The sequence below is a fragment of the Aquila chrysaetos genome, chromosome 14, assembly GCF_900496995.4.
Source record: "Aquila chrysaetos chrysaetos chromosome 14, bAquChr1.4, whole genome shotgun sequence".
NCBI classification, from domain to species: domain Eukaryota; kingdom Metazoa; phylum Chordata; class Aves; order Accipitriformes; family Accipitridae; genus Aquila; species Aquila chrysaetos.
Genome location: NC_044017.1, coordinates 30,587,718 through 30,612,319, shown reverse-complemented (window position 1 = coordinate 30,612,319; position 24,602 = coordinate 30,587,718). Strand labels below are relative to the sequence as shown.

Sequence of the window (24,602 nt, the reverse complement as noted above, 5' to 3'; positions counted from 1 at the left end):
GAAGCGGTGCCTCTGAACGTCCCAAACTCAATTTATCTGCGGGAGTAGTAACAGGAAGAGTCTAACAGCTTCTTAATTATTTGTCCATTAAAAAACCCAGCATGTATATGGAGAAGGCACAGCGCTCGGGACAGCGAATACACGCCGCGGCCCTTACGAAGCGTCAGGAGCTCCACAGCGAGCGAGCACAGCCCACGTTGCAGCAGTCGCTACAGAGGACGGGAGACCCCAGCGAGACGCCTCGTAGGTGAGAAGGCGGCCGATAACACGCTTGTTGCCAGGCTGTCAACGGAGCGAGTGACACAGCGGCACCCTGGAGACGCCTGGGAAAGGCTGGGAGCGTTTCTCCTCACAGAAAAAAAAAAAACAACCCTCAAGGTTGTGCCAGAGCTGGAGTTAAAAGATTACAGCCCCCTCTACCCTCCTCGGCTGAGGGGAAAGAGGGACGCCCGCTTCGCCGGCTCTGTGAGGGGAGGGCGGCTCGCGCGGCGCCCTCGCGCGGCCGTTTGGGCGGGAAGGCGGTTGGTGGCGAACGCCGCCAACCGCCTTCCCGCCCAAACGGCCGCGCGAGGGCGCCGCGCGGCGGGCGGGCGCGCATGCGCGATGACGCGCCGCGACGTGCCCGCTATATGAGCACCCGGCAGGCGCTGACTCGGCCCTTTCCGCCTCGCTCCCGCCCAGCTCTCGGGTCGCTGCGCAGAGACCCGCCGCCGCCGCCGCTAAATCACCACAAAACACCCTTCTTTCCCCCCCACTTCCCTTCCCGCCGCCATGATCATCTACCGGGACTGCATCAGCCGTAAGGATTGACGGCGCGGGGAGGGGGGGGGGGAAGCCGGGCGCTCGGTGGTTTAGTCGGTCGAGGGCGGGGGGGGGGGGGGGGAGAGAAGCGCTTGGCCGCGGCCTGCGCCCGGCCGCTGGGCCTGGTGCTGCCGCGCATGTGCAGTACGGGCGGCGGGGCTGAGGGGAAGGCGGCTGAGGGGAAGGCGGCCGAGGGCCGGCCCGGGGAGGCGGAGGTCGGAGGCTGACCTGTGTGTCTTGTGTGTGTGTGTGTCCCCCGCCCGCCCTTCCTCCTCACAGAGGACGAGATGTTTTCCGACATCTACAAGATCCGGGAAGTGGCGAACGGCCTGTGCCTGGAAGTGGAGGGGAAGGTGAGTGACCCGCCCGCCCCCCCCCCGGGGAGGGAGAGGGAGGCATGCGGGGGACTCGGGGCCCGGTTGCTGCGTGGAGGTAGGATTCGGGGGTTGGCTTCGCTGCTGGAGGTCCGAGAGGGGCGGATTCACCACGGCCTGGCGCCTGTGGCCGGGGCAGGGCCGGCTGCTGTCAGGCGTGAGAGGGCACGGGGCAGCCAGGCCGGAGTAGAGCACCGGCGGTGTAACGAAGCTTCGGTCGGGCACCGGGAGAGGAGCCTGGCTTAAGAAATCTGTGCTCAGGCTGCAGTCGGGTTCCTTGCGCTTAACTGTGGCTCTGAAGTCATGCCCTGCCGTCAGGTCATAGATGTGTAAGAGCGGTAGCGTTAAGATTTTTGCAGAGCCGTTAAGTTTTTTGATGTCTCTAAATCTAGATGGTCACCAGGACAGAGGGTCAAATTGATGACTCTCTAATTGGTGGCAATGCCTCTGCTGAAGGTCCTGAGGGAGATGGAACAGAAGCCACGGTCATAACTGGTGTTGATATAGTAATAAACCACCACCTTCAGGAAACCAGCTTTACAAAAGAGTCCTACAAGAAGTACATCAAGGACTACATGAAAGCGTAAGTGTTGGTAGGCTTTTTCTTCAAATGGGATTGCAAAATTTTTAGGCTGCTGAGATTTTAAAAACGGCGTTGAACTTTATTCCTTGTAGGTGTTAGTTCTGGTACAAGTGCCAAACTGGCTGTGAACTGCAGTAATGTCTTAATACTTGGCAAAACTGGAGGTCTAAAGAATTGATACTGGAATATCTAAGTTTATCTTGGCTGGGGCAGAGGACCTGATCACGTGCTTTGGATATTATTTGTAACCTTGCTGTTTTCTTTTGGATTTCTCTGTGCCAAACATTCATGTGGAAGGGAGTGAGGTGGCGAAGAAAAGCTTCCTGAAGCTTTTCTAACTTGACAGTTTAAATGTCTGAAAATAGTATGTGTGAATGGAACTTTTTGCTAATTTAAGGTCTAGTTTCTGCTACTCGTGGTTCAGTGGGTTAGTATTAAAGGTGAAAACAAACACTTTGTGATACTGGTGGTGCTCTTGATGCTGTGAAAATGGCTTGCTAATTCTTGTCTACCACTAGCCTACAAGTAAAATGAGCTTGATAGGAGTGGCAGGCACTGTTCTGCTAATTCATTAGCAAAAATAAGTTAAAAGTGGGGGGGCTTTGAGCGGGGGAGGGGCAGCAAAATCAAACAGTTTGACTGCTAGTAACTCTTTCTGTTACAGTGTGTTGCTGCACAGTGAGGTTACATAAGCTAGAACATGTTTTCGGAGCTTTTTTCTTTTTCCTTCCAGAATCAAAGCCAGACTTGAGGAACACAAGCCAGAGAGAGTAAAGCCTTTCATGACAGGGGCTGCAGAACAAATCAAACACATCCTTGCTAACTTCAAAAACTACCAGGTAATGAAACTTACGTCTCCTTATAGCAGTATTGCAGTGATGCAAACTGTGATTAGTTCAGCAGATGAACCAGCTTGTTGAGAGTTTTGAGGGCTCCTGTTGTGAGGACACCTAACTTGCCCTTCTCTGAGAGTATTAGGGGCTCTGAGAGTCAGGGAGGAGAAATAGCAAAAGACTTAGGTGTTTGGGGATGTCATTTCAGCTTGCCATGCTTGTAGCTAGCTACATTTGCACTTGCCACCATTTAGGAACTGTGGAGTTAAAGACTTGAAAGATGGATCACTTTGGCCCCTGCTGTGTCTTACTCTGCTGTTCATAGCAGTGTGGTGAAGTTACATGGTACTGAAATGGACAAGCTGCAGAAAGCAAAATCCTGCAGCTGGTCAGGGGGGCTTTTAAACTGAACTTGGAGAAGTTACAGGTTGTTTGTATAAAAAGGCACTTTCTTCTGGTAATAGCTCATTAAATGTCTCAGTAACACATTTCTCTGAAGTTCTTTGTAGGAGAGAACATGAATCCAGATGGTATGGTGGCTCTCCTGGATTTCCGTGAGGATGGTGTGACCCCGTATATGATTTTCTTTAAGGATGGCTTAGAAATCGAGAAATGTGTAAGTACTGACCTGAATTGGATGAATGTGCCTAACTACGTGATTAGCTCTTTCAATGCATCACTTGTTCTGTCGTATCCCTCTTAAAGTTGAACAGTAGCTGCCAGTCTAAAAACTTAAAGTTCATGTAAGTACAGCCTAATTGCTGCTTCGTGTTACATAAAGTGGCTGAAGCTTCCCCTGTACACTATTCAAAGGGGACATAGTTTCACTGCAATGATTCATGGTGACTTAATGGCTGAGAAATGCAGAAAGAATTGCCTTGGAGAGATGTGTGTAATTGGTAATGGTTTTAAACTATTAGATGAAGGACAGTGTCCTTTGAAATGGAGCACTTCTGCTCTGGATCCCTCTTGTGGGGGTTAATTCTGAAGTACCTTACATGGTCACGTTCCATCTTCTTTCACTTAATGCGATGCCCTTACTTTGTTATGTGAGAACTGTCTGTTTAAATATTGCCCTAAATTTGGGAACACGGTAATAGTTGGCCGAGTGCTTAACCTTATTCTATCTGGAATCTCCAACTGCCTGAGCTCAGACAGCTCCTGTGGTCTGCTTTATCTTTAACTACTCTTATCTTGGAATGTGGCTGCAACAAAACAGTATTTGGACCCCAACACTTGCATTTTTTGGCTTATTCGGGGAGCCGTGGAATTCACTGCAGACTAGCCGTGTGGGATCACCAATTGCTTTGCCCAGTCATTGTAGACTTACGAAGCCTGTTTATAGCCAGCTAAATTTATCTGTAAAGCCTCTTGCAGGCTTGCTGGTATGAAAGTCATGTAAAGATGAACCAACTTCTAGAGCAGAGCAGTGGCCCAACTAAAGGAAGCCTTTTATTGGCCAAAACAGGCACACCACCTCCTGTGTGTCCTGGGCCCTAGAACAGATAGTCACCTGGAAGGTGCCTCCTCGGAGCAGAAGCTTGTGTGCATCTCCCCTACTTGGACAGACCTTTTGGATGTGTAACTCCATTAGCTTCAAGATGGAGTAAAAGAATTGTAGCAGGGTGTTCCAGTGGGCAAAAAAACTGTTCCAGCTTCTTGGTACAGCTGTTGCAAGAGATAGCACGTACATTGTAAGCTTTAGTACTTGTTTAGGATGTGCTCTTACTTGAGAGGAACTCTGGAACTTGGTGTGTCAAGCAAAAAGGGTGTGAATGAGTATCTTGCCTGGCTTGCTCGGCAGCTGATGCCAGTTGCTCTGTACAATTATAAAAATGATCAGCATCCTCTGATAGACCATGAGCACTCTTCCTGTTGCTCTCTGGTTTGCACTAAGATGCAAAAATAATTTCCTTGCGCTTTCTGCCTGCCTGACTGTGGCAGCTCAGATTGAATTAGGGAATACACAAATAAGTTGTAGAAACGTAGCGTGACTGTCATGACCTTGAACTAACACTTGCTACTCTTGTTTCAGTAACAAATCAAACAGTATGGTTTTGGATCACTTGTCTTCATAGCTGGCTGCTGTTTCTTCTTCATCGGCACAACACCAGGAATCGGCAATGTCTAACAACTGGACTGATGTCATCTTGAGCTTTATTCACTTATTTTGACCCTGATTTGGAGTGGAGGCATTGTTTTAAAAGAAAAAACCAAACATCTGTCATGTAGGTTGTCTAAAATAAAACTCATTTAAACCCATTCTAGGTGATGCCTTTTGGTCTATAGTGTGTTTCTTAAGGTGACTTGCAGGAGACGTTGCAGCAAGGTGTTTGTCCAAGGATCTGGTACTGTCACTAGTATAGCCTGGTCCTAGCGCACCACAACTTGACTGTCTCCAGCCAGACTTCACGTGGTTTCTACCTGTGGCGTTGGAGTGCAAGAGCAGGCTGAGGTCAATAAGGCAAAGCCCAAGAAATGTCATCGTAATGGAGTGGACCACCTTCATCTTTCATGCTTGCACAGAGACTTGCCTCTGGAAGAGATACCGAAATTAATTAAAAAAAAAAAAAAAACAAACAAAACCAAACCCAGAATGGAATTGGTGCTGTTCAAGCTGAGCTTCTTTGTCAGACAAGGACACTTGAGTCTGTCCTCAGTTGTAGTATGACTTCAGGATCAAGGTAGGAGGATGGATGGAGCAGGAGTCTTAACACCAGCACTCTCTCTGAGCCCAGGTACTGGGAACATTGCGGGGAGAGGGTGAAATTACTAGGTTTTCCAACACAGGCCGGCTGTGGTACTAGCTCCTTTGTATTTGACAGCTGTTCAGGAGCAGACTAAGTAGAACTCAGTCAAGCTGCAGGATTTTTGGGTTTTTTGTACTTCTTGGTGAGAGAAATGTCAGAATGGCCTAGCCCTGTCCTAGGCTTACCACAAGGCAGGTGCGTGTCTGGGCTTGAGCCTTACCTGAGCCTTTATAACTTCACTGTTCCTGCTGCGTTGCCTGTTAGGAAACACATCTGTTTGACAGACCTGAGGCAAACAGCTGTTGCTTTTCTGGTTCTTGCTGAGATGCAACAGTAACAGGTTCCTTGCGCTTTCTACCTGTCTGATCTCATGGCAGTCTGGATTGAATAAAGGAACACAAAACGCCTTCGCAGAGCCCCGGCTGGGGCTAAGGGGGTTTATGTCACTGCTGACAAGGCAGAGGTGTGTGCCCCACCAGGGTTGTTGCCTTGGGCTGTAAATCATTAACTCTTCTTACTGCAGTGATGGCAGAGGTACGGGAGGTTAAGGTGCCTGAAAGGGGAGGGCATGACCCACTCTTGCCAGCTGTTGATCTCTGAGGCCTCAGGCTTCCATGTCAGAATTTTGTTGGCATTTTTGCAGTCTTGTGTCAGTTTTTGGTCCTTGGTGCCGGAGGGCTGAGATAGATGCGGCAGCAGGCTGGGAGGAGGGAGAGAGTGTCTGCAGAGGTGGGGGTGGAGTGTGCCCTAGTTATCTCAGAGGTTCCTGTCTGGTTTAAACACACCTTATTTTAGTTCTATGGGAACTTCATTTACATAGCTTGTTTTGTTTTTTTAGCTTTCCCAAGAAAGGGTCGTGGGCCAGCTGTGCTTATGGCTGAGGTACAATTTTGGTGTAATCTGAGCAATGTAAATGAGTGTTGCTCTGCCTTCACCCAACAGGGCTGAAAGGCAGGGAAGCAGGTTCAAAGCCTAAATAAAATCACTGTGAGCCAACTCTGGCTTTCCTTGCAGAGCGTTTGTTTAACGGGGCCAGGTGAGGATGTTTTCTTACCCTTCCTGTTGCATCTTTGTTAAAAACAGGGAGCCTTAAAGGAAGAGGAGAGTAAGCACTTGCTTAGCTTGAGACTTTTTGCTTCTCAGTGGAGTAAGGTTAGCGTGGGCAGGGCAGTGCTTGTACGCCCATGCAGCCTCTAATACCCCTGGCTGCCGCCTCCAGTGACTCAAAAGTGTTTAAAACTGAGGGGAGCTGGTATGTGGGAGTGAAAACAGCTCTTCTCCCCCCTGCCTGGCTGCTTGGTGAGTTACGCCTTGCTGTTGGGTTGGATGGCTTATTGCGTGCCATCCTGTCTGTACTCCAGGCTAATTGGGATACTTAATTGGTGTGTGCAAACATGCCTAACTAGTGGGTTGCGTGCTCCTCTCCATCTCTTACGCTTTTCTGCACGGCAGAGCCTCTGATGGGAAGTCTCCCTTCAGCCTGTTGTAGGAAAGTGTCAGTTCAAAGGCTCTTGAGATGCAGGATTTTGTTCTGTTTGTCTCCAGCCAGCTGCAAGAGAAGGGGTTTCACTGCTGGCTGTGCCATGCTTCCCAAAAATGTATCGCTGCCTTCAGTTTCTCGGGGGAAAGGGGCAAGTCTTGCCGCTCTCTGGTGTCCAGGCACCAGGGAGGAGAGGTTAAACCCCACTTGATGGCAGGGAAGGACCGTGGCAGTGACAAGCTGAGGAGCTGCTGTGGTAGCTGAGGTAGGGCGAGGGAAAGTTGGGATCCAGCTCCTTGCCTTGGGAGTTGCCACATACTGTGAAGTGGGAGGCCTGTGGCTAGTAAATGGACTTGTCAACAGTCCATGACGCAACTCCGAGTTGGAAATGAAGTCAGAGTACTTCCTTGTAACCCAATTCCTCCTCTTCTGGCCCCTCGTCATTTCAAGCAGCTGTTTTCTGGGGCTGCACAGCTGAAGTGATTTGAGAAGGCAAGGCTTTATACTACTGTAATGCTACAGCTTTGGAGTTGCTAAATTGATAAAAATCCCCCATCATAACAACTTATCCTAGTGCTGCTTAAACACAGCCTGAACTGAAGGACAGTTTTAAAACCTCTCCCCATCTTGTTTTAAAATGTGCTTATCAGGCTCGTATCTCGCATTCCTGGAAAGACATTTTCCGTGGCTGGAAGGGCTGTGGAGCTGAGAAGGATCCAAATAGCTTTTCCTCCTGAGCCTCATGGAGTGGGTTAAGCGGCTGGGTAGAAACCTTTCCTCTGCCGGCACGGGGCCAGGAGGCGGCTCCTGCACCCGCCATGAGCCGGCTGCTGGCAGGGGAAGGAAGCTGATTGCTTAGAAAGAGGGGAAAAAACCCTCCCTTTTTAGTTTTCTTACTTTTGTGGTTAAGGGAGTGATGTCTTGGGGCTGGAGGAAGCAGCTACTGTGCTGGGCACGTGTCCCACTGTCCCCTTGGCCTTTCACCATCCCACCCCACTGCTCTCCCTGTTTGTCTCAGTTTTGCTGCTCCGGATGGGTGCTGGGAGAGGTGCTGGTGGGGCCACGGAGAGCTGGATACCCCCACTGCCCCCTCTTGGGTACCCGGCTGAGCCAGCCCGGCTCCATCCCTTGGCTTTGCCCGCTCAGCGTGGGCAGGGGGTGGATGCCAGAGCCCAGGTGGATGCCAGAGCAAAAGGAAAATGAATGGATGTAGGGAACAGAGTTGGGTTTGTTCTGGTTTGCGTTTTTTTTTTTCCCACTTGGTTTAGCTCAAGGCCAGGAGGGATTTACTGTAAGCTTAGGACATGGTTGTTGTCAGAGAAGTAAAATTAGATTATTTTTCAAATAAGCTGTAGGAAAAAAAAAATTTTTTTAAAAAAGCTGCAACTTGCTTCCTTCCCTTAGCAAGTCTCTGTTGAGCTGGCTCAGGCTGGCCCGCTGCAGTCCTGGCAGTGTTTTTGGTGACAGCTGTCTAGGGACGATGTTTTTATTAAACAGCAATAGTATCTGCATCAAGATATCTCTGTTTTCTTGCATGCTGCTGCTGGCTTGGAGCAGGTAAGACGCCTCCCTCCACTCCCACGGACCTCTGGCTGCGCTTCAGCTCCGCAGCTGCTTCCCTGGGATGCGGCTGTTGTAAACTGGGATGTTTTACCCTGCACCAGCCAGCAAGTAAATCTCCATGTCAGCGCTAGCCCACAGCGGGAGAGCAGCAGTTAAACACCGTGTTCATTTAGCTCAGAGATAAATGTTTCAGTAGGAGAGGAAAAAAAACAACTAGCCAAGCCTGAAAGTCTTTGCTATAAACAGCCCAAAATCCATTGCCAGGAGCACAACCGTGCTGGTTTGTGGTCCCTGGGCCTTGGCTGCCTTTTGGTTGAAGCTGCAGCTGGAAGCTGTTGTGCAAAGATCACAGCCAAGTGGCCATGGCCAGGGCTTGGGAAGCTTTTTTTGGGTGCCAGCAAATGCTGGTGATCCTGGAAGTGTGTTCTACAGGAGGGCAGCAGGATGTTGTTGAGGATGTGTGTAGCTGCTGGGTGTTTTTGAGCCATTAGAGCTGCATTCATCACCTTCCACTCCTGGCAGAAAGGAGCCAAACACCCTAGGAGGCCTTTTTAGACTATTTTGGTGTGTGATACCAACCTCGCCAACGAGGCAGCGGCTGAACGCGGTGAGAAAAATGCTGAGCAATCATTTCTCTGCAGCCCTCCCGATATCCTGGGAGCGACCAGCAGCGGTGGGAGGAAGCACTGCTGGCATTTCGGAGAGCAGCCCCATTCCCTCCCATCCTCGGCAAGGTGCGGGCATGCCGGCAGCCCTGCCCAAGCAATGCAGCCGTTTGATTTTTATAGGGATTGTCCAAAAAAATTAGATGTCCGGAATGGATTTAAGGATTAGCTTCCCAAATTCTTTGTAATAGAGTAGTCGAGAAAAGGCCACGTCAAGCTGGGTGCTCCCTCCCGGCTCGCTGTGGATGCTCAGCTAGCAAAACCCCACTGCTGCTACTGGAATAGTCTGGTTCAAGGGCTCTGTGGGCTGCAGCCATGAAAGTGCCTGCAGCTGCTGGCGCTTGGTCAAGCTGCCCACAAAAAAGGCGTTTAAGGGGCTCGGTGCAGCCCTTCACCCATCGGCTTTGGCTGCCGCAGCCTGGCAATCACCTCCTGGCAGTCTGTGCTGTCCGGTTCACCTGGCATGGTGGGGCAAAGAGTGCTTTGACCCCCATAAACCCACTTGATTTTTAAGCTGAACGGGCAAGATAGCAGCTGCCCGCAAGTAGAAGGGTTTCGTGTTCACGGCCAGCTCGCTCACGGCGGGTCGGGCAGCTTTGGGAAGGATGCGCCGGAGGAAAATCTTGGGGTGCTCAGGCTGGTGGACCCCGCACAGATGCAGCCCTCGGTGCTTGCAGCATCTCCCATCGCTGGAGTTTAAATAGTCTCTTCCCGAGGCTGGGCTTGGCCGGGTGATAGAGGGAGGCTTTTCAGGAGTCCGTGGTGGGTTTTATGTGAGCCTCTCTGGAAGAAAAAGAAAGACCTTGAATTAGATCTGTGAAGCCCAGGGAGGGCTGGTCTCATTTCCCTCCCCCAGTGCTATCAGCTCTCCCACCGCAGACTGGTGGGGGCAGCTGGATGGGTGCAGGCGCAGGCCCAGGTGGCTGAGGAAGGACTCTCCATCGTTTCCTTCATGGCTTTTAATCAGTTCTTTGCCCTTGCCTGTTCCTCTGGTGCTCGGTACTTGGTTATCCGTCTGAAAGCCTTCCCCGTCTGCTGGAGGTGTTCAGGTCCCCATGGAAATCCCAATTCCAAGAATAGGCTCCAGAGGTAAAACTAGTTAATGGAGTAGAGGGAAAAACAAAACAATTGTTCTTCTCCTTTCAAGTTTGAAACCCCACTACTGGAGCTTCTCCCTTCTATGTATTTCCCTGTAATTGCAAACATACTGGCTGCAAAAGCCCAAACCCCTGTGTAACACCCCTCTCACGTGGCTGCACTTCTCCAGGGAAGGCATTTTGGCTGAGGTACTCCTAAGACCGGTACCAAGCAGCTCCTTGCAGTGAGGTTTGCCGAGCTGGGCAGGAGAACAGGGTTGCTGGAAGTTCAGCTGCTGGTGCTCGAATCTCGCTCATCAGACAAGCCCTGGGTGCGGTGAGCTGAAGCGATGCTCAATGCACCTGCGTTCATTGACCCCTCTGGTTTACAGGTGCCCCTTGTTTCCCATCCAAAAGTATTTACCGATTCCTTATTCCAAAATGCAATGAACTGAAAAATTTTTTGAGTTTGATGAGAGAGCTGAAGGTGGAAGAGTTTGACCTTCTTCAGCCAGACAAGAGATGTGAACCTTAAGACGCCTGCTGCAGCACTGGGTGCTGAGCTTTTCTGGAAAGGGCGTTTTTTGATCTTTCCCATTGGACTTTGTCATCCTTGTGCAAATAATTAAACACTCCCCGAGAAAGGCTGACCCCGCAGCCTGGTAGCCAGACAGCGTCTTGGTTAGAGGGGCCAAGAAAGAGTCCTTCGGTCCTGCCACCGGTATGAGACACGGGGCGGGTTGTACCCAGCCGCAGCTCTTTGAAAAGCCCAAGAAGCAGAGCAATCCTCCAGGTGAGCCTGGAGCAATGGTCTGCTCCGGTAGCGCGTTAGCGAGAAAAATGATTTGTTAGGAGTCAATAAATCCAGTGACTAATGAAAATGCCATCCTGGTGACAGGGACACGTGAACGTGGGTGGGCACAGCTGACACACGCAGGAGGTACGTTTGGCTGGAGCCAAGTCCAAGCAGCTGGGGAAGACGATACGTAGCTGACTCAAAGCACGGACGACATTTAGGGAGCATCCACTGGGATCACAGCAGCTAGTGAGCTGCGGTCCCACTCCGAGCTCTGTGTCAAAGACGCGGCGTCAGCAGCAGAGGCCTCGTAGCCACGGAACTTTCTGCCGGCCCGCAGCCGATATTCACACGTGGTGCTTTCTGTTCCCATGCCTCTGGCAGTCCTGCCTGTCCCACCGGCAGCCTCCAGGCAGGGCGGCGAGGAGGCAGGCAGATGTTTCGAATCATAGAATATCTCGAGTTGGAAGGGACCCATGAGGATCACCAAGTCCAACTGGGACTCAGCTGGGAAGTTATTCCTGGCCCCTGGGAAGACTTAGAGTCATTAAGTTTGGAAAAGATCTCTAAGATCATCGAGTCCAACTGTCAACCCAACACCACCATGCCCGTTAAACCATGTCCTAAAGTGCCACGTCTACGTGTTTTTTGAACACCTCCAGGGATGGTGACTCCACCACTTCCCTGGGCAGCCTGTTCCAATGCCTGACAACCCTTTCAGTAAAGAAATTTTTCCTAATATCCAATCTAAACTTCCCCTGATGCAACTTGAGGCCATTTCCCCTTGTGCTATTGCTTGTTACTTGATAGAAGAGACCAGCACCCACCTCGCTACCACCTCCTTTCAGGTGGGTGTAGAGAGTGATAAGGTCTCCCCTCAGCCTCCTTTTCTCCAGGCTAAACAACCCCAGTTCCCTCAGCTGCTCCTCATAAGACTTGTGCTCCAGACCCTTCACCAGCTTCGTTGCCCTTCTCTGGACACGCTCCAGCACCAAAATGTCTTTTTCCTTAGAGCCATGAGCTGGCCGGGAGCGGAGCACGGCAGCGCTGGGACCAGCCTGTCCCATGCTGGGTTCAAATCCAGCCTCCAGGCACGCACCATCTCACCCACTCCCAGCCCACTGCCGTGGGGATGTCTCATCGCTGCCGCCTTGCATCGGCTCAGGTCCGTGCCGGTACCGCCTGGCCTTCCTCAGTATGAAAGTTCTGATGATTCAAAGAACTGGTCATTTGGGAGAAATAATGCTAGAGTGTAGATACGCTTTTAATCTCATTTAATGGCATTTAGCACATTGATACTTCTGCTTGTGCCTATGGGACCCGCTTGTGGACCAATGTTTCGGCCGCTAACTTTCAAGAACATCTGCACAAGCAGAGTTGAGCAGCGAGCAGAGACGGCAGCACATGGGAAGACCAGCAGGGAATCGGTGTTCATCACTGCTGAGAGTTCAGAGTTTAAATTAATCCAAATGTGGGGGCCGGGGAATCAGACTCGAACGCCTACAAGCCTCCTCCTCCTCCTCTCTTTCGGGAGATGGCAATCCTGCTAACAGCAGTTGCCCAAGGTCCCCTTGCAGAACAAGCGGAGCAGAGCTGGAGAGTTTTTGCTGGTTATTACGTGCTGGATCCAAATGAGGTTGCCGCGAATGCTGAATCATTATCGCAGCCTCGCATGCAGTTTGACCGGTCTCGCAGTGCCTTCAGCTACTGCAGAAGGGAGAATACGGGGCCCACGGCAGCGTGTCTAACCCCGCCGCGTCTGCCTCTAGGGCACTTTGTGCTGCAAGACCCCGTGGCTTGGCTGCGGGCTGGATGATGACCTGCCGACGGCACCTAACAAATCCACCTCCATCTTTACCTCGCGCTCCCACCCGGCAGGAGCCAGCAGAGTCCTTGAGCGCACGGCACAGGTCCTGGTGTTGGCACAGGAGAGCAGCTTTCATCCCCTAGGTCAGCATCTCTGTGGGCTCGCTGTGCCCTTCTCTCATGCCACATGGATTTTGTGGCTGCTTTGGGGGCTGAAATTCCAGTGGCACCCTAACAAGCTAGAAAGCCTTTAAAATAATGCAGGAAGCAGATATAAAAGTGCTTCACGAGCTGCCTGGCTTCTGGACTGTCCACTGGGTATCTTTTCTTAGTTTATCCTGGCATAGTGTTTCCTAGTTCCGTTTCTTAGTTCCATTTTTTGAAATGGAGTTTCCTCACTGTCCCATTCCCCATTTTACCTTGAAAACTGGTGCTACTCCAGAGAAGGCTGCAAGTGAACCAGGGCACCTTGGCTTTCCTCAACCTTTCTATTGCTCGTTGGTTGAAAACTCCACTGCTCGTTTACTTCTGGCACTCTCCATGTTTTTAATGATGCCCATTAAGATCAGTTTTTTTGTAAAAAATATAAACCCCAGAAAAAATGGTGTGCTCGGTACACTTTGCATTGCTCCTAAGTAGAGCCTATTCACCCTGTCCAAAGGCACTCTGCAGATCAATAACATACCTACTTAGATCTTCTGGCTTTTCATGCTGACTGATTATGTCCCTCTCAACTGAAGACAAATTGGGAAGCAGTATACTCACATGAAACCAAAAATACAAGCAGATCCAAAATACCTTCCTGCTAAGCTAATCCTGCTGGCAATCCCACTAAAGGTAACATTTCCCATCTGAAATGGCACAGTCATTTTTACTTGTGGCACTGAATTACAACACTACTAAATCAGGATTGCACGGCATTGTCCTGCATGGTTTGAGAAGATCACGTGAAGAGCAACACAAGGGAGAAGCTGACCTAGACTTTCTAGGTACCTTAGCTGCTCAAATAGGACATGAACGCAGCAGAGGAGCCCAGCTCATGAAAAGCAAGAGTTTTCATCCCACGCACTTACGAATGCAAGTCTCTGCAGGACTCGAACAGCGCGAGGAGGACGGCAATGTGCGCAGGCTCTGGCTATTGCTGGGGAGCACAAAATGTACCGTAGCAAGACACGAAAGCTGATTTCCTGGGTTCCTCTCGGCATCCTCAGATATCTCCCGCAGCTGTCAGCAAGCTGGGTCCTGCTCAGAGAGCCCGAGGAGATGGGAGTCAACGGCGGTATTTATGAAAGCACACACGCATCCCTGGAACGTGATTTGCTTTTCCAAAAGCCTCAGTAGTCCACCTCCTAGGAACTGGACGCTTCATGCCATGGAAAGCTGAGCACCAGCAGGAAGCGTATCTCTAGTGAGATACTTACACAAACAATTCTAGGAAAAATGAACTGAGCAAAATTAAAATGTGTGACTTACGCGTAAGGGGTCAGAGTTGTTTTACAAACCTCCGAAGGCGTTTGACCCCCCTCCGAATCTTTCAGTGCTTCCAAGTGGACGAATAATGGAATGTTTGCTTTTCACACAGACCAATTATTTTATTACTATGTGCAGAAGTGATGCACACATCTGAAGGACCTGAGGGAATGTGAAAGTTGTGCTATAAAATCTCACCGTCTGCTTCATTTACAGGTATGCTAATGAGTTTTTTTCCACTCTGCTTTCTTTGCTCTTTTTTTAACAGAAAAGCTTTGAGAATTAATTAAATAGTGCTGTCCTATCTCCCTCCCTGCTCCCCCGCAAAAACAATGCTGAATAGACAACCCTTGCAATGTGCATTCCAAAAATGGGGGAACAGAGACACGGATACATTAAGGAATCTTCCCCAAAACACATGGAAACCCAGTGGCAAAGCCAGCAATAAAAACACAGTTTGAAAAAAAAACTTCATACCTATGCTACCTAAATCACAACACGTGGTCAGTCAATAATGTAGAACATTGTGTGGTAAAAATTAAAATAATGGTTTTATTGATATGCTTAAACATGAAACATAGGTAACATCATAAAAAACAAACAAAAGATAAATCTATTCCTTGATGTACCTAATAGACAGACATTTCATTTTTTTTCTCAGTAATCACCTGGAGGGGACTGTCGTCTTCCCACTGACCTGCGTATCAAACAGCCTTCGCTTTAGGGGTTTTTTAACTGTCTTGATTTGTTCCCATGGAGCCTAAGGACTGTGATGAGCACCGCGGTTACGGCTGTTTTTCCTAAAGCCTGATCCCAAAAGAAGCATCGTGTCCGTTCCACCCAAACGCTGCACAAAGCGTTGTGCATCTTTGCAGCCTTCCAGACGAAGCCCTGACAGATCCCAGCAGAAGTGAGGGTATTAACCCGGTTCTACTGGAGTGCAAAACCACCAAGTTACGGGTTCCCCTAGGACACATTTTCCTTCAGAGTCATCGAGGCTTGGAAAAGCCACAAAGCTATCAAGAAAAACTAAGATCAGAACTCAAAAGATTTCTAATAAAGATAAATCTAATACAAGTTTAATCTATAAATATTTTTTTCCTGTCAAAAGACAAAACACTTATAGAAACGTACAAGAAATATTCCTTGGAAAAAAAATGAAGCTATGGAAAATTACAAACTATCAGCTGCTTTAATTTAATTTGAACCTTGCAGAAAATTGCGCTGTGCTCAGTCCTGTCTGTAAACCCACCACGGTTCCCTCAGTGCAATCAATCTAATTCTCTCTTTGTAAACGCTTTTGTTAATCACTCTTATCTTCTCCTTGGTAGTGCCGGTATTCTGGCTTCAGCTCCCATGTGTTTTTGTGGGTCCCCTTCACGTTGTAGATGCCTATTTCTCTTAGAATTTCTTTCAAGTATATCTGAAAGGAAACAAAAAATTCAAATTACGCAGGCAGGCGATTGCCACAGTTCCTATACGATGTCGCGCGATCTGCTCAATCACATCTACGGGCTTCATGAAAACGACTCGGTGGACAGCAAGGCTGGCCGGTCGGCGCCGATTTGTGCCGTAACGACTCCGTGACGGTCTGCAACCCCCAGGCACCAAGAGGTATGGGAGCAGCCCGGGTCTAACGCCCGGCACAAGCCCCAGGGGTGACGGCTCCCAGGCAGTCCCGGGGTGCGGAGAGGCAGGTACTCGCGAGATGGATGCTCCGCGGGCTGCCGAAACGAAGCTCCACGAGGGTGTCATCGCACACGTCTTCCTCCTGTTGGAATTTCTCCACCTAAGCTAAAAGGTCTTGGCTTTTCGTCTGGCTTGGGCTGGGATTATCCTGAAACTCCTTGCCTTATTCAGACCCCATCAAAGCCCCGAGCTGTTGGTTTTCATGCCATTTTGCAAAGCATTAAGCATTTTATCACGGCCTCGTTTTTAGAGAAGAGCTGAGTAGGTGCCAGAGAATTTTCTAATACATTAAAATATTAAGGCTAGGAAGAGAAATAAAAAAAAAACCAAGCAAAGCTCTGATACCAGTGGTATAACCTTTGACACAAGACAGCTCACTAATATCACCCTCCTCTACTCCTTACAATAAGCACCAGTAATTTGTTTCATTTTTCGAAGAGCCGTTTGACTGCTTGTTTGTTTAAATATTAATCGCGACCGACTTGAGGGGGTTGCCATGGCAACCACAGACCACGGTTTAAGAATCCCCACATTAAATTTGTAATTGCTTTAGTTTGAGCAATTTAATCCTCTTTGAGTGCCTATATTGAACTGGAGTTACTGGAACCCTTGTATTTTCTGTACCTACAGTTCCAATAAGTGAAAATATCAACATACTCCAACTCATAAAAAAAGCAAATATTTGTTGATGACGTAGGAAAAAAAGAAAGGCCGATTGCCCGGTCTCTTCCTTATACTCCTCCCATTTTTTTGCTAAAAGGAAAAGTTAGGAAATAAATAAAAAGTATCTTCTCAGTCAGTAAAAAAAGTCTCTTTTAGAGAAACCGACTGTTTCTCTCCAGGTACACATCAAAAATTTACAAAGCAAAAAAATCCAGATCCCACGCTAACAACAATACTTCATTTGGACTCACGTAGCAAAGTGGTTCTTAAAAACCTCTCTCCAAGCAACGAGGGGTGTTTAAAAGACCACTTTGTCCAACAAGTAAGAAAGGTGACTATACACTGCGTATACAAACTAGTTTCTTGGGGTCTCGTCTTCGACCAGAGCGGCTGCAGGCAGGAGCCGTGCGGGGGGAGCAGGGGGTACATTCTGCACGGCGGGGACGGCTCTTCAGTTTTCGAGGGTGCCCGATGCAAACCCCAGCAGGTGGCAGCAGGAGATCAATATACATCTCTCAGCACACTTTCCCACATCGCATCTATTGCAGAGATGCTGTCATTATTTGAGAGTCAGGTACCCAAGACAAGCCTACTCACTACAACAGCAATTAGCGTGCGAACGGTTTCGTACGACAACGCCGCTGTTGTGCAATGCGTTTTTTAAAAGGTGATGAAAACAGGTGAAAAAGCGATTTCTACACGCGCACGTGTAGACGTGGGTACCTGCATATCCACTGCTTTGTTTGCAATCCTTGTGCACGCACGCAAGGTAGCTTTCAGCAGTGTCACTGACAGGCACTTCAAAAGATGGCAGAGCGGGTGGAAAGAACACTCAGATTCAAGGTCAAATTCTGCTCTAGACCACACGGACAGATTAATGAGAATTGGGAAAAAAAGAAAATAATCGCACCGAGTCCCACGAAGTACATCTATGTGCGGTTCCCGGGCTCAGAGACGTAGTCTGCGTCGGGGAAGCCAGGTCACCAGGCGTGAGGAAGGCGCAGGGCTCAGGCAGAACGAAACCCCCGCGGCCGCGTGCTCTGCGGCGTTTTGGGTTGACATTTTGCACGAGGCAGTTCTCGCCCCTTGCTACTGGCTCACGCCTCCAAACCACCCACCCAGTTAAACGAGGGTTAATTTTAATTTCAACTCGTTTTCAGACCCAATTCCCCAGGCAGTTCTGCTTCTCTCTAGGCAAAACTTCCAACAGTTTTGATTCAACAGCATAACAAGATGAAATAAAACCAACCCAAACTGAATAGCGAGGTAACGTCTGTGCCACAAGTAAGGGCACTTCAAGCTGGGACCGTGAACTGGAGCAGCTGAGGATTTGCAACATATTCCTATTTGCCACCTCTGCTGCCGGGGGGAAACAAGCAGCAGTGGTTTTGGGGAGGGCAGCTGACAGCGTTAACCCCAAAAAATCACTCTGCGTGCACATACAATGCTGAACTGTTGGAGCTTTTAGACCATCACAAATCAGGGATAATCCGGCTGTACTGTACCGTACTTGAGTTCAAGTGGCTTGACAAGATGCGTTCAGGGGACGTTACGATTTTTCCTGCAGGATCACTTCTCTTTCCAGAAACCAGGACCCTCTACCTGGGTCTGCGCTGTGCCGAGTTGGTCTGTACATCTTGAAGTGTACTACTCGGTCTGATACTATATCATCAAAAGAAACCTCCCACTTCCTCCAGTGATGCCAAATACTGAATTTCAGAGCCTGGTGAGCACTAATGGGAGCCCACAATTTCTTCTCAGAAAGGGATTCAATATGTTTATATACACCTAAGTCTAACACAGAAGCTAATCTGTAGGTAATCTGTTTGTACATTTAAGGCATCCTCTGCTCTGTTACACCTTCCCTCACGATTTTTTCCATAAAAAGTGAAATGTTATTATAGAATTATGGGATAAAAGTTTCTGAGACAGGAGTTAAGTTCCAAGCTCTGAAAATCCTTCTGAAACTTTGAGGGAAGAAAAAAACCCACACTTAGGATACTTAAGCTGAAACAAAAGAAAAACCTGCAAGCAGTCTACCCCATTTTGAAAAACTACAGTTCATATTAGACCACTGGTTCCACACTGGTTCCATTCTTCATAAATATTTGATTGCTCACATAAAAAGCATATTATGTTCTCAGCCATTAAGTCCAAATCTAGAATTACTGCAATATTTTCAGGGAGCACTCGATACTTACATCTGAGTAGGTGGCAACAGGTTTGCCTACTACTGCAAATTGTTATTTGTCATTAAAAAGAAAACCAAATAAAACCAGATTTCCCTAATAAAACAGTAGTTTGCATTCAAAGTAGACCTGCTTTGTGATTTCACGATTGCAAAATAAAGATGGCAGCAACTTCCCCTGTAACACGCAACATATTCTGTAGCAAGGGTTTACTTTACATTTACCATTACATAAGAAAAATACCCTTATTTATTTGTTACTTCACTAACAAAGACGTTGATTCCCTTAGACAAATGTGTTTTAAATATTATTAGCCCATGATGTAAGTACCTAGAACTTCATTTTAATGGGAGCTGAGGAGAGAGCAGCAGCAACAGCTTTTTTTCCTCGCGTCTGAAAATAACCTCAACATTTAGAAACTCAGAAGGGAAATTACATACCCAGACAATCTTAGACACTATGACAGAAAAGCAAGCAGTGAACACTCAGCAGAGATTAATTAGCAGCCAACCTCTGTACAGCACGGGGAAAGCATGCCTATTCACCTGTTGGCATTTTAGAATTTTTTTGTCAGGTATAGCTGCTCTGTGAACAATAAAGTCACAGTGGGCATTAGGAACAGATACTTGATTTGCAGAAAAAAAACGAAAGTTGCACACCAGAGGTTGAAGTCTGCAGTACCAGGGATGCTCACACATGGAGCGAATACCGCCTGAGCAGCAGGAACCAAGGGAAAGTATTTTTAAATGGAAATGGATGCCGTTAGCAACTCCCTACAGAAGTTTTTAATGGGAACCCAGATGGGAAATTAGGATAGCTTTAGATGATGGGTAGATGATGTACTGAAAGATAGTTTTGGATTTATTGCCATACTGGCTACCCAGTGAATGAAGAAAGGCATCAGGAAGAGGATTTTGGTCATTTATTTTCTCAGGATATCCAGGTCTGAGGAAGCTGGATGGGCACCAACACCTACGGCGAAACCCCGGCTGGGAATGAACACGAAAACCCCAGCTGTCGCACACAGCTCGAAACTGAGACCGCAGAGCCCATTCAGGGGAAGAGGGTTTAATGGTTTGATTAATCTCAGGAGCCCTATGGGACTTTTAGCCATCAGTAGAGAGACTCAAATAGGAAACACAGATGCAAAGATATAGCTCAAATAACATGTGATGTTAGGTCAAATTAGTCTACAATTTCCTTTTAACGTATCTATTTTACTACAACAGTTGAAAAAAAAAGGCTAGATTTGCTGACATGAAAGTACACAGCACAGATCTACTATGCTACGGGCAGAAGATATTGAGGAGCATACGGTGACAGCAGAGGTATATAGACAGGCATAGAAATTCATCACAAATGTAACAGAAGTATTCGTGTGAGGTGTTTTGCTCTATACATCTAATCTAATAACTACCCTATACATCTAATCCTTAGGGCAGCAACTAAGACAAAAATTGGATTAATCTTGCCCAACTTTTGGTGCTCAGTGAAGAAACTTGTGTCAGAAGCACAGCTTTTCCAGGCTCCTTTGAGCTGACGCAGAGAGACAAGTACATTCAAGAGTTAAATCACATCACAGGAGGAAGAAAACTTTTCCTCTCCCATGGCCTAAGTGGGAGTTGTGGGTGACTATTTCTAGCTGAAGTCATGCTAGACAGGATAAATCTGCACCTACTTACTTCAAAGTGGTTGAGATAGTGACTGTCACACCTATGTCTTACAAAAAAAAACCCCAAAAACTTAACATTTTCTTGCCACTCCCTCCATATCTTCTTCCTACTCCTTCCTCCTCCTCAGCTCCCATGATCCACACACTTTCTCTGCCACACATATAAGGAGTTGACTCATTAGATGAATGGAATAGAGGACACAAATACATTATCCAACTAGTTTCTTCCAAGGTACTAGAACACCGTGAACCTACGTGCATTTGAACTGGGTAATGTCTTTGTGCAGCTTCTTAACCAAACAGATTGTGCACCTTATACAAATCCTCTGATACAGATCCACTTAATTCTAAATGTGAAGTGAGCAAAACTAGTAAGCATCTTCATTTTTTCCCCTCTTACAGGGGAATAATTTTTTCCATAGTCCAGCTGTCACTGTTCCTTCTTCTGCCTTAGCTCTAACAACTTTTGAAATTGTTGCTCCATTTAGACTCAAACATAATTAAGTCCCTTTAAGTATTCTGAAAACTGCAGCTGGGTTGAGGATAGATATTGAAGTCAGCAGTGAAAAACATCAAAAGCACCAGAGATACTTCACGTCCCCCTGCTCTGGCCTGGTCTGCTCGAGGAAAGCTTGAACACGGGAAGAAGGGAAAGAACTGGAAAGTTAGGGTTCATAAAGGAAGGGGCTGGCAGACACTGCAGGATAACAAAATCATCACGTAAGCACACGTCTTCATGCTTTTCTTGCTTGTGTATTGTAACAGTGTTTAAAAAAAAAATCAAAATAAATCCCAAATATCAAACCCCTAAACTCTTAGTCTAAAAATTATTCTATTTGTAAAGGAAATCAAGTGATTTTGGGGGTGTTGACATGATGCCCGAGCTCCTAAAGTGGATAATGCATGCATTTAATACTAATTCCATGAAACACGGTTTTCTAGACCCACAGAAAAAGAGTAACCCCTGTTGCTATGCCAAGGTAAAGTTCAGAAACTGGAGGAAGGACTGATCACTCACAAAAGCTCTCTGCTGCCGACAGCAACAGAACTAGGCTGTTACTTCAGTGAGGACAGGAGTAGCATGGGAGACATCAGAGCATTACAGAATTTGGTTTCTAGTATTAAAGCAAACCTAAATAAGAAAGAGACCATTTAGGTTACTTAAACCACCTCTGTCAAGAAAAAGCATACTCACTGCAATGCTTGGTATCCTACACAGTTCTACAATGGCGAACTTAAAACTTGATGATTTCTGTTTGTTGTAAAACATATTTAGAGAGCTGTTTCAAAAGTATATAGTATACATTGAACTATTTTCTGGATAAGAAAAATATACACAATAGTAACTACTGAAAATGGTTATATTACAAGACTACTAGTACGTACCACCGGCTGTTTGGTTATGTCCACCAGGTCTTTAATGTTGTAATACTGATGTTTCTCAAAGGCTGAAAAAAGCATGTCCAACACTTGTTGTTTATCAGCTCGAGCCCGTTTTCCATCTTCTTTCTTCTTCTTCTCATATTCAATCTATCAGATACAAAACACATTTTAAAGGCATTCATATGTAACGCTGTATAATTCTTAGTGCTGAACATCAAGACATAAAAAACCTCTTCTATTTAATAAAACACTGTTCAATGGCTCAGTGCTTTTCATCTGCAAAATTTTCTTTTGAGCATTCAAATGTTCTTTTATGAACATAAACTAAGTGTTTTGTCTTCAGCACAATAAGCTTTTCAGATATGTATCTCTGCTTTAACCAGTAAAAAACCCCAGAAACAGAGCCTGCATGATGTGCCCAAACCTGGAGACAGAATTCGTGTAAGTACAGGAATCCAAACTGAGACGGTATTTTCACTCCACCTCTGCTGACACCAGCTTCTGAAGGATAATGACAAATATCAACCAACCTACAAACTGCCATACTCGGGGAAAATCCACAGACCAACATGGCTACATCCACAACCGTAACAACCACCTGCCCAAAGGATGCTCAAATGGCCCTCGGCCATCGCCTCCTCTGCTCCAGAAACAGCACTCAAGGCAACCACTCCATCAACATAAAACCAATCTTCACCAAGTGAAGACACAGTTCGAGGACACGGATGGTATCTCTTCAGGAGAAACCTGAGTAGCGCACACAAAGTTATGGTAGTCCAAAAAAAAAACCACCCTTCCACGCAAGTAGAGGCCCCTCGTTGCCACGCATCACCCTTTTTCAGAATCTGTATTAAAAAGTACTTAACTATTATAAACTGCACAAGACGATCATGTATTTTTGCAGAAACTTTTATCGCCTCCAAAAATACTTCCTGTATTTCCTCAGATTCATCATCAGAAGGAAGATTTGCACAGACCAGCACACCCCAAACAAACCCCGATCACCGCAGGGCACCAACCGCAACATCTGCCAGCACATCGCCTCGTCCATCCCCAGTACCACCCTCGATAACGGAAAACCATCAAGCTCCTTGGAACCAACAAAGGTCACCCAGAAGGTAATATAATTCATGTAATCATCAAGTTCTTTCAGGCAAACTGCGTGGGTGAATCCGAAGCGGCACAACGTACAGCAGGAGAGATGCACGTGATCATTGAGGGACACACGCCTGGCTGCCAGTGGGATAATTTTGTATGGGAGTCGTTCGGCCTCTGCTGTCTCAAACCTGATCCTCAGAAGGAAGGCCTTCAGGGAAGAAGCCTACAAATGAAAATTCACAGTTCTACTGGATACTAAAAACCTTATTTTTAAGAAGAGAGATTAGTTTTATGGCACAATTTATTTTTTCCTGTGTTTCCTTGCCAGCTAACTCCCTCCTACTCTCCGAGTGAAAATAGCCTGTCTCTTGGTATCTGTCTCAAAGTGGCTAAAGACTATTACCACCTTTGCCATTGCTCACAGGTCTCCGGCCAGCCAACTTTCTCTTTCAAATCCTGAAACAAATGTACATCATTAAATTGAACGCAGAATTCCCAACCTGTAGCTTGAAGTCTGTTGCTTCTGCTTAAAATCTAAGATGGGCTTGGGCAACCAAATACTTGTCTGCTTTTCCAACTATATGTTAGTGTTATAAAAGATAAAACCTCTCCACACAAACCCACACAATTGATTTTTACCCACTAATACACGTTGGTGTAATTATTTAACTCTTTAGCCTCTGCATTTAAAACAATTAATCTTGAAAACAGTAATGGCTTTGCAACAATAGCAAACTGTAGCATCAAGTAAAACAGCTTCGTGGTACATCACCTCGGTTGCCATGGTCTGCAGCAGAACTGCTACGCCAGAGAAACTAGAGTAGGAACATAAATCTAGGACGTTGGCCTTCCTATAAACAATAGTATGTCAAAACATTTGCTTCTTCTGAAAGTCCAACAGACAATTCATTAGGAGACTCTATATACCTGAATATATGCACGCGTTAACATTTTACAAGAGGAGGAGATGGATTATCCAGCCTTAATTTGTTGCCAGAAAGGCATCCAACACTTCAGAGGTCAAGCCCAGAAGATGGTAGGAGATGAAGGCGTCTCTATTTGCAATGTTTGACTGAGTTCTGGGTTCCTGCGTACATCTGAGGTCACTTTTCAGTGTAAAGACCTATGCATTTGTTTCTGAGGCTAGCGACTTTTCTCTGACTCAAAACTACACCAGTTGAAAGATGCAGTGTGAAAGACAAAGCCAGTTACAGGCTCCATCACTCTGCCACAGCAGCAGCTATTACGCCTGTGCTTACCAACCCTTCTGCAATTTTCTACCTCCCCAAACAACAAAAAGAAAATGAACAAGAAGAAGAAAACCAGAAACAGACAGACTGTGCCCTCCTCAGGTGGAAGGTCAAGCGGAAGTGATGGAAGAAACCAATCTCCTCCTTTTCTGGTTTTTGTTTTGTTTTTAAGGAGCAAGAACAAGAGCGAAGCACTGAGGTTATTCCTTCTCTACATGGCAGAGCTATGGGAATAATGGGTAAGTAACGTGGGCGGAATGGGAAAAGCTACTGGGACTCTCAAGACAATCTCTGAGAACAACAACAAAAAATCCACGGTACTGTTTGTACCTCTTCAAATGACATATAGCGAAAATGTGTTTAGCCAGCAACTAGCTACTAGCTACAACTCTCCCCATGTGGAGAAAAAAATTACTCGCTTTAAAACTGATGCTTCCTACACAAAGGAACAAAGTAACAAT

The 24,602-nt window shown here is 47.1% G+C and overlaps 2 protein-coding genes and 2 non-coding genes across 5 annotated transcripts in view; 3 read left to right on the top strand and 1 right to left on the bottom strand.

Moving 5' to 3' along the window:
* The first annotated feature begins 620 nt into the window (after window positions 1-620).
* Window positions 621-4,853, top strand: TPT1 (tumor protein, translationally-controlled 1). The gene is made up of 6 exons (XM_030036324.1): window positions 621-799; window positions 1,081-1,154; window positions 1,568-1,758; window positions 2,492-2,597; window positions 3,091-3,207; window positions 4,627-4,853. The coding sequence occupies exons 1-6, from the start codon at window positions 772-774 to the stop codon at window positions 4,627-4,629; spliced, it is 519 nt and encodes a 172-aa protein (XP_029892184.1). The 5' UTR covers window positions 621-771; the 3' UTR covers window positions 4,630-4,853.
* LOC115350798 lies at window positions 4,432-4,561 on the top strand. Its single transcript, XR_003926621.1, has one exon. It is a non-coding gene; the product is annotated as a small nucleolar RNA SNORA31 (small nucleolar RNA).
* A 755-nt stretch (window positions 4,854-5,608) lies between the features above and the next one.
* LOC115350799 lies at window positions 5,609-5,744 on the top strand. The gene has a single exon (XR_003926622.1). It is a non-coding gene; the product is annotated as a small nucleolar RNA SNORA31 (small nucleolar RNA).
* Window positions 5,745-14,724: 8,980 nt separating this feature from the next.
* Window positions 14,725-24,602, bottom strand: part of GTF2F2 (general transcription factor IIF subunit 2) — a 91,576-nt gene continuing 81,698 nt past the window's right edge. For both annotated transcript variants that reach the window (XM_030036322.2, XM_030036321.2), the window contains 2 exons: window positions 21,797-21,940; window positions 14,725-15,620 (listed from right to left, as the gene is read on the bottom strand). In XM_030036322.2, coding sequence (XP_029892182.1) covers window positions 15,501-15,620; window positions 21,797-21,940 — 264 coding nt within the window. In that variant the 3' untranslated portion in view covers window positions 14,725-15,500. The remainder of the gene's footprint in view (window positions 15,621-21,796; window positions 21,941-24,602) is intronic.

Bases quoted from the DNA above. Each gene is read 5' to 3' on its own strand.
- TPT1 (XM_030036324.1), top strand. From the start codon at position 772: ATGATCATCTACCGGGACTGCATCAGCC. The intron at 800-1,080 runs GTAAGGATTGAC...TCCTCCTCACAG, and splicing joins CTACCGGGACTGCATCAGCC to AGGACGAGATGTTTTCCGAC. The intron at 2,598-3,090 runs GTAATGAAACTT...ATTTCTCTGAAG, and splicing joins CTAACTTCAAAAACTACCAG to TTCTTTGTAGGAGAGAACAT.